Source organism: Streptopelia decaocto (genome assembly GCF_964273445.1).
Source record: "Streptopelia decaocto genome assembly, chromosome: 2".
Lineage (NCBI taxonomy): Eukaryota > Metazoa > Chordata > Aves > Columbiformes > Columbidae > Streptopelia > Streptopelia decaocto.
The window spans coordinates 30,337,876-30,347,162 of record NC_138655.1 but is presented as its reverse complement, the minus strand read 5'-3'; the positions used below and the strand labels follow the sequence as shown (position 1 = coordinate 30,347,162).

The 9,287-nt window shown below is 44.1% G+C and overlaps 1 protein-coding gene across 1 annotated transcript; it reads left to right on the top strand.

The window, feature by feature from the left end:
• Positions 1 to 3,002: 3,002 nt before the first annotated feature.
• LOC309436566 (fatty acid-binding protein 5) lies at positions 3,003 to 8,479 on the top strand. The gene is made up of 4 exons (XM_082045839.1): positions 3,003 to 3,156; positions 6,183 to 6,355; positions 7,343 to 7,447; positions 7,575 to 8,479. The coding sequence occupies exons 1-4, from the start codon at positions 3,081 to 3,083 to the stop codon at positions 7,623 to 7,625; spliced, it is 405 nt and encodes a 134-aa protein (XP_081901965.1). The 5' UTR covers positions 3,003 to 3,080; the 3' UTR covers positions 7,626 to 8,479.
• Positions 8,480 to 9,287: the final 808 nt, after the last annotated feature.

The window sequence follows — 9,287 nt, the reverse complement described above, 5'->3', positions numbered from 1 at the left end:
AGACCTTTAGCTGTATGTGCTGAAGGAGTAATATATGGCACAGGAACTGAATGCTTTTGATATGAATAGATGTATTTGCTGCTTCTGTTTGGGTACATCAAGAGAGGAGACTACAGACACAAAACATGTCTGACCGTGATGTCAGCCTCAAACCAGACAAGAACTGGGATTTATGGAGACAGAGCCCCATGGCCCAAGCATTTCTGAATATCTGACCATTTTATTTTGACTCCCAAAGTAGGGAGCTGCATTCCTTCACCTTTTAAATATTTGAGTGACATATATACTGTACTGTCATAGTAAAAACCAGCACATATTTAGTAGCCCAGTTCACTTGTACCTTACTCAGAAGGATATGTCTCTGGTCCCTCTAGTTACTTTATTTGCCATGCGAGATACTACAAATTTCAACACTATCCTGTTTCAAAGAAGTTTTGAGATGTGGCACTGACGTTATTAGAGCCAGTAATCTATGTCACAGGATTAATTTGAAAACCACTAGATTTTTGTAAAAATTCAGGGAGATTTTTCACTGCATCCTAACAGTCTGTGTTTCAGAAAAGAAAGATAAGATTCTCTTTTATTGTTATATCTGATATGAATTTGCATGCCTAGACTTGAAACGTTTGTAGGGGGAATAAATCAAAACAAATGACTTGTGGGAGGATTCAAAACTATACCAGCAGTCTGCACGGGTAAGTAGCTGGATCTCCTCATACTTCAGATCCAGGAATACTGCTTCACCACTAGATGGAAATAGTGGATTTTACATCTGCTGCATTATCAGCACTCATACCTGACTTAGCATATCATAAGCCATCTGCAGGCAGCACTGCAGAAATGTGGATCTGAAATTCTTTGCTAGCATACATGAAATAAAGCCAAGATTTGTATTTCTAGAAAATGTTCTCGATTTACAAGACTGAGGACTTCCCAATTCCTGAAGGATGATTCTGTTTGGTTTCATTCCTAATCTAATTGCTTTTCATTTATCCTTTCTGTAAGCAACCAGAAAAGAACTGGAGGACAGACAGCATTCTGGTTCTCCTACCATGAATTAAGTAGTTAACGTCAGCCTGATTTTAAACGTACTCCAAAGTCTCTTGGGCAATACCCCAAAAAAAAGAAAGTGGAAGGAAGTTGAAAGTCTTGTGTTTCCATGTGCCTACTTAATGACCAAAAAAACCAACATGACTTGCTGCCTTATGAGCAGACGCTATAATGCTGTTTGCATATTAAAAGCAAACATATAGTCAGAGAAGTGGAAGGTAATTAAAGGCAGCTCAGTAGGGAAGGATAGTTAAACAGAATGACTTTTAAAAAAATATCAGTTGAAAAATGAGCTGATTACCTAGTGTATGACAAATCTGACCTTTTCCAGAAAGTACTGAACCTTCAAGAAATTCAGTTTAGCTCTAAGTTGCATCACTGCAAAGCATAAGTGGAAGTGTTCACCTTGCATCAAAATATTTGGATTCACAGCACCTTCTCATGTTGTGAAATGCTGGAACCACCCTGGAGACCTTGCTGCCTTAATCTCAAACTCCTCCACTGAAGTACTAGCAGAGAAATGTAGCCATGGCTACTCCATCAAAAAACTCCCGGCATTAGGTGTGTCTTCAGATCAATTTTTCTTGTCAGCAGAAAGTAGCTCTGTGTTTCATCCATTCTGACATAAGGCAAAAAGAGGCAGACATTGGCATAAACCTGATGGTGGAACAAATCTTGAGGGTAAGTCAGAATGGAGATTTCTGTTGTGACTTAGAAATAGCAGCTTTCTCACAGAATATGACAGTATATATCAGCTCACCTGACAGAATTTGACAAAAGATTGGCTTGACCTTCACAGGTCCTGGTAACAGCATATGTTTTATGATGATACTTCAGAGCCAGTGTGCAGCAACAGCAACTGCTGTCTTTTCCTATCAGAAGTGGGAATTAGGGGATCACAGTTCATTGGGGACTAAAACCAAGGTACCAAATCCGCATTTTTCCAGTGCTAAAGCTTGAGGTTGCATTTCTACTTTGATTTTTCCTCTGTACAGCAAGCACCTGCATTTGTTCTGTCTTCTGATTGATCTTGTTTGCTACCTGATCACAGTGTGCATGCAAAAGGTTTGCTGTCATGTCAGCAGCAAGCTACAGACTACTGTAGTTCATGTGTAGTAACATGTGCTATACCAGCAGGACTTTTGGGGATGGTGGGAGGACCTCCAATCAAACCCAATAAACTGTTTTGGAATGTTGGCTCCACATTGCTCTGTCCCAGTGCCATATGATCGCAGAATCACAGAACGTTAGAGATTGGAAGGGACCTCGAAAGATCATCTAGTCCAATCCCCCTGCCGGAGCAGGAACACCCAGATGAGGTTACACAGGAAGGCGTCCAGGTGGGTTTTGAATGTCTCCAGAGAAGGAGACTCCACAGCCTCCCTGGGCAGCCTGTTCCAGTGTTCTGTTACCTTCACTGTGAAGAAGTTTCTTCTCAAATTTAAATGTAACCTCCTGTGTTCCAATTTATACCCATGATGCCTGATGCTTACTCATTCCTGAATTATCCATAAAAAGCAACATTCATAATAAATGGCATGATTTAGGTTTCAGTGTCCCAGACTGCAAAATATATCCTGGAGTCAAAATCCTGGAGAGGGGTTTGTCCACCCAGAATCCTGAAGATGGGTTTTGGACCCCACAGGTGTTTCTGTCCGAAGAAGCGTTAAGGCTCCCACTTCTCTGGCAGGATGGCTCTGACAGTGTCCCACCGGCCCGGGGAAAGGCGGGCCGGGCTGTAGACACCGTGTGTCTGTGTGTTTTCGGGTGTGTGTGTGCGTGTGCGTGTGTGTGTGTGTGTGTGTGCGGGCGGCAGCGCGGCGTGCCCACTCTTGCCGCCGCCGCGGGCGGGACTCGCCGGGCGGGGGCTCGGCGGGGAAGGGGCCGGGGCGCGGCGGGCGCCCCATTGGCTGTCTCCGGCAGCACATGTCGCCGGCCACGCTATAAAGGCGGCTGCGGCCCCACTGAAGCCCGTCCTCCTGCCTCCGCGCTTTCCCAGGGACACCGCCAGCCTCAGCCCCAGCGCCGCCATGGCCGTGGATGCGTTTTTAGGCAAATGGTGCCTCGTCTCCAGCGAGGGCTTCGAGGAGTATATGAAGGAGCTGGGTAAGCAGACGGCGGCTCTCCGCCCCGGGTTGTCGGGGATGCTGCCCCCGGCGCGGCCGCCGCCGGGTCGTGCTGTCGCCGCCGGCCGGCGAGGCTCTGTCCAAGGTCCGCGGCGGGCGCGGCCCCGGAGCTGGGCCCGGCCGTGAGCTGCGGGGCGCGGCTGCGAGGGTGATCACAGAATCACAGAATGTTAGGGATTGGAAGGGACCTCGAAAGATCATCTAGTCCGATCCCCCTGCCGGAGCAGGAACACCTAGATGAGGCTTCATAGGAATGTACACAGGGTGATGCCGCGGTGCTCCGGGCTGCCGCACTGGGGGCTCCGCGCCCTCTCGGCGCCGGGGAGGGGGCGCCGGCGGGAGCAGACCTTTCCCCCGGAGTAGCTGCCGCCTCCTGCTCCGCGTCCTAAAGATGTCGGCGACCCTTTTTGCACCGTAATTGCTGGGATGCAGGTGCCGGTACCAGCCGGCACATTCCCACCTCCCCGTGCTGCGCCTTCGCTGCTGCCCAGCCGGCCCCTCCCGCCGGTAGCACCCCGGATTATCAGCCGGTGCCAGCAGCCCGGCTGCGATTAAGCCAGTCTGCTCCTCCCTCTTGGGTGATGCCCCGGGCGGGGAGCCGGGGCAGCCCGGGGCGGTGGGACCGGCGCGGTGGAGCCGGGTCGGCGCTGCCCCGGCTGGGTGGGGGCGGCGGGGATGATGGAGGCCGCACAGCGGTGTTGCTGGCAGGGCTGAGCCGGGCTCACACCGCCCGGGGCCGCCACACACAGACCTGCTGACCTGGGCTGCTCTCCCGGGAAGTCACCTTGGGTGTCTCCTCACGAGAAAGCCAGATTGGATCAACTGCCCGTGGGTAACTGACAGCTGGCTGCACCGCCAGAGGCTGTTTGTATCCTCCCGTGGGTACCACCCTTATGTCAGGGTTGTTATCCCCATATCCAGGTTGCCCTAGATTTTGTAACACAGAATTACTGAATCAAGAACAGACCTAGCACCAGGAGCCTCCTCTGCAAGCTCAGATTTACCACCTGAGCACCCTGGCCAACAGGTGACAGACACTTTACAATGTCCCTGTAGCCCAGGAGCTATTATGTTTCTGCAATTAACACCTTGCTGAAAGCTAGGATACTTTTTGATAAGTGGAGGATGTGGCCTTGAATGTCTTCGGAGGGAAGAGAGAAAGGAATTTAGGTCTTGTGCTTTTCATGTAAAATACAAAAGGCATCACTGCATTTACGCTCTGCAGACAGTGGTGGCTGTAATTTCATTTTGTGCATGGCCTCTCAATATGCAATAGCTATGATGTGAGAAAGCCTGCTAGACTGAACCTCTTTGGAGACTTTGGTGGAGGAAATTAAAGAATTTTAAGTTCAGTTCAGCCATGGATTAGGATGCTGCGGTGCTAGGTATGTGTCAAGTTGCAACTTCAAAGTAGAAATTAAATGCTGCAACTGCAGAGCGCCTCCCATGTGTAGGCAGCAAGAGAGTGTTGTTTGTTTTTAGACGGCAATATTAAACCAGTCATGTTTCCTTTTTACAATTACAATTTAGGCGATTATATCTACTCCAAGTCACATTTTAGGAGGCAGTCCTTTTTTTGGATCTCACCCTTGCTGACTACTTAGGAAACTTTCTGCCTTTGATCCTATTGATGCACCATAAATGAGATTCTGCAGATTCTGCTCAGTCTGTATAAAATCACTCGAGGACAAAGAAGTTTGAATTTCACTCCTTGCCATATGGAAAACATAAGCAGCTTGTCTCTGTTTAGTTGGATCCCAAGGCATAGCTGATCAGATAACTCCCTTATTATTATGGACCACTCAACAACAAAGGGGTGGGGGGGGGCTCACTGTGACAAAAATTTCCAGTTCTTCTCAGAAAAGCTGGACTGAGTAGAACTGTTTTTTCGCTCTGCAGTCTCAAACTTAAGGCTCAATCCTGGAATCTCAGTTGAGTCTGGACAAGCAGCAGCTGGGAAGTAGTCTGTTATTTCCACCAAAGGAAATATTTTCCAAGGAAACTGTAATCTTTGCTCTGTGGATTCAGCCCTCACCCACGTGCCCTGTACACTGCAGGGAAGAGCTGTGCTGTTACCTGACATGTTCCACCTACGCCAGCTGCAGAGCCCAGACACTCACTGACTTGGCGACACTTTCTGCTTGATTTGGTTGCTTATCAGTTCTTGGTTCAGATCTGTGCTTTCCAGTTTGGTGGACTCTCGTTTGTTGCTTGACCACCCTTGTATTCGTGTCTTCATCCTTCAGGTCAAAAACACTCAAGGTCAAAAAGACCACTCAAACAGTGCACACAGGGGCTGAGGCAGGGTGAATCTTTTTTGCTGAAGAGTTTTGAGGGCTGCTGTCTCTAGATGATGAATTTTCAGCCATTCACAAAGCTCTTTTCTCTCACAGTCCTTTTATTTGTGTGTGTGTCTGTGTGTATAAGTTGTCCGTGAGCACTATTTTGGGCGATAGCATTTTTCTGATTCACAGGTCTATACTTTGGATACAGGATGTAGAAAATGAGCTTATATTAAAAATTGCATATTTGCGATTGTGTACAGAGTGATGGAAGAGTATTTCTTGATTAAGTTGAAATAGATATGCAGGTGGATTAATCTGTCAATTAAAAACCATCTGTAGAATTTTTAAAGTGTTCAGAACTTAATGGGAATAATTTTATGTTAGTTTAAGCTTTTATGTTTGTTTTACTGTTTATTGTTTATTTCTGTTTGTAAAAATTCAGTGCTGAGTTTTGGGAATTCTGGGAGTCCTCTAGAGGGCAAAATAGATTTAACTTCAGCTCTCTGAGGAAGTAAAAGAATCACCCCGCAAAACAAGCTTTTTTCCTTCCTCATCAGTGGATAATTTAAAACATCCTCTTTCTCTGTGGCTCTTGAGCTTTCATTCTCAAGCGTACTTAAGTGCCTAATTAGATGGGAATGAGGTATTTGAATTCTTGTGTGGCCCTAAGCCTTAGGGTTTTTATCTGACTTTGTGACACTCTGTGCCTTTCGCCTTACAGGTGTGGGTATGGCCATGAGAAAAATGGGAAGCATGGCCAAACCAGATGTGTACATTACTAAGGATGGGGATGCAGTCACTGTAAAAACAGAAAGCACCTTCAAAACTTCACAGTTCAGCTTCAAGATTGGTGAGAAATTTGAGGAAAATACATTAGATGGCAGGAAAACTCAGGTCAGTATATTAGACTTTCCTTTGAAAAAGCACAATTCTTCTGGTGTTTTACAGATGCAGACACTATTTAAAAACAATTTTTGTCATCCACACTAACAATGCTTTATTTGATGAACAGCTGTCTCTGTTTCATTGAAACTTTTTTTTTCCTTTTGTGGATTAAAGCAACTTCCAAAGCAGAAGGAAAATGCTGAAGCCAATGATGTCTTGTGTATTCAGTTGTTTTCAATTTGTAGCAGAACTGTTGTGTTAGTAAAACTAACAGACCTCTAAATCCCTGTGGAAGCCAAATGTCACTTCATTTGGAGCCTGTGGAAAAAATCCCATTGATGTTTAATCGGAGGCAGTTCAGCCCTAGGGTTAACCGTTCCGCTCAGCCTCGTATTCACATAACAAGGGAGCCTGGTTCAGTGTGCAGTGGGATAACAGGCACACAAGGCACACATGTGAATCACAGTCCCTAATCTCCAGTTTTAGAAGGCAAAGAGCTTCTCCCTGCACCAAGCAGGGAGAATATCAGTCAATATGGAGGTTAAACACAAAGAAACCCTCAAATATGTCTCTCTCATTTCCTTGTGTGAGCGGTCTCTGTGTATCTCTCCCCCCAACCAGCCACACACTGGCGATTCATCTATTCTTGCAAGATCAGATAAAAGTTACACAAAAGCTCAAAGCTCAAGTACAAAGAGATGAACAGAAAACATCCTCTGCTCTTGTTAATGGAAATAATGCATGCTGTCTGACCATCAGGTCTGCCTGATGATGCAGGAATGTGTCAGAGCAGTGAGTGAACACGTGGTGAGGTAATGCAAGAAGAGGATCAATAAAATATTTAAGATAATACCCTGGCTTTGTAGAAGTCAATGGCAAAATTACTATTGAGTGAGCTGCGGTGGGAGTTTTTCCTGTGGAATTAGGTGTTGGAAAGCCTTGGCCTCCATCAAATGTCATGGGTAAAATATTGATGTTTGGATTCTTTTTTTTCAGACTCTTGTCAGCCTAAAAGATGATGGGTCATTGGTTCAGGAGCAGGAATGGGATGGCAAGAAGACCATAATAACACGGAAACTAGTGAATGGACAATTGGTGGTGGTAAGTTCAGTCCCGCTTCTGATCCCTGAGTGCTGCTGGCCAGTAGCCTGAAAAGTAGCTCCAAAAAATCTTTTTCCTTATAGTTTGTACTGAGGCAAATTACTAAATCCATCTCTTTATCTTCTAGGAATGTGACATGAATGGCGTCAAGTGTGTTAGAGTCTACCAGAAAGCATGAGGATGTGTTCATGTTCAGTATGAACTTGCTACAAACAACTCAGTTCAATGGACAGAGCTCCTTTACACTCCGTATTTTCCTTTTCCCTGTTTTCTAGTATTTCAATGGACTGAGTAGCTGAGTGCAATCCTTTTTGAAAGCCGTGATGTAACTATTATGTAACTATTCTGAACTTATGAGGCCATTAAATAAAGTCGTCAAATATATGGAGTGGAAATGTTGTTACTATAGTGGAACTTTAAAGTGAGGTTTTACAAAAACTCAGTTTAGTTTTAGGCTCTACTACAAACTGCCTTCCGTTCAAGGTAATGCGATACATGGCAATGAAAAATTAATAGCAAGCTGGATTTTGACCAGCATCCTTAATTGCTAAGGCAATAATATCTGGAATAGAAAAAAATGGTCAGAGTTCTGGTTCTAGAGTTATTTTAAACTTGCATGTTACAAAGTAAATATAATTGGGTGGGTATAAATAAGAGAGAAACTTTATTGGTATTTAAGTAGGGGAATGTGTTTTCAGGAGCTGGTTTCTTTTTCTTTGTGTTTCAAACCCACAGATTTCTTATTTGGAAAAATATATACTGGTGAGCCAGTGGACATGATAAACTTAAGCAAACATGTACATGCTTTGCTGAAAGAAAGCCTTATTTTGAGAAGATTCTTTGTTTTCATAGCAGAATTCTTGTTTCCTGTCTAGTAACATTCTAAAAATTCTTAACCAAAATTGCTGAAATACTGCCTAAAACTTAAAGCCTCATTTTATTTTGTTTTATTTTGTTTTTAAACTAGCTTGAAACACCTAGAAATTGAGTTTATATGCTTTAAAGTGCCATAATAAATAATCAGAAATATAAGTGTCTCGAGTATTTCTTTTACACTGTCTGGGAAATGAGCCTATGATGTTGTTATTCTTCGGAAGAGATGTCAGATCAGACAAAATTAAAAAGGTTTAAGTGAATTTCTTTCACACCAGATAAATATATCCTAAAAGTGAAACTGTTTGGCAACAGATGAGGGGGAGATTTCTATCAAATTCAGTAGCATGGGGGATGATGCTGTCACACACTTCCAGTTTGCAGCATCAGTCGCTACAGAATCTGTTGCTACTTTAACTCTATTGATATTTTAGCTGCTCAGTGCATGTATCATATTATTGAGCTTACCCTTAATAGCAGAAAAATCTGTTCTTTATGTTCATCCTACTAAACATGTAAAATGACTTGTCCCATAATTTTGCACCATTTATCATTTTCATGATTTCCTGAGTGTTTATGAAGAATTACAGCTGGAACATACTTCTTGTGTTGGTGGTTGTTTGGGTTTGTTTGTTTGTTTGTTTGTTTTGCGATCTGTATGAAAGTGTTTTTCCTGGCCCCTAACGTCACCTTTTTGTGTTGGCCAATCTTCGTATCACTTTCATTTAGTATTTTTCCTGAATCTAATGTGAACCTTGAAGATCTACACAGTTTTCTTGGACATGATATTAGAAACAGGGTGGTGTGTGTTTTTGTTTGTTATTAGGGGAGAGAATCTCCCCATAGAAAAAAACAGAGAAAACAAACTGAACTGATGAGGAACCTGATAAGTTTATGATCAGAAATACACTGAATAGTAGCAGGAGAATGAGTGCAACAATCCATGGCATGATATGGAAATCCTTCC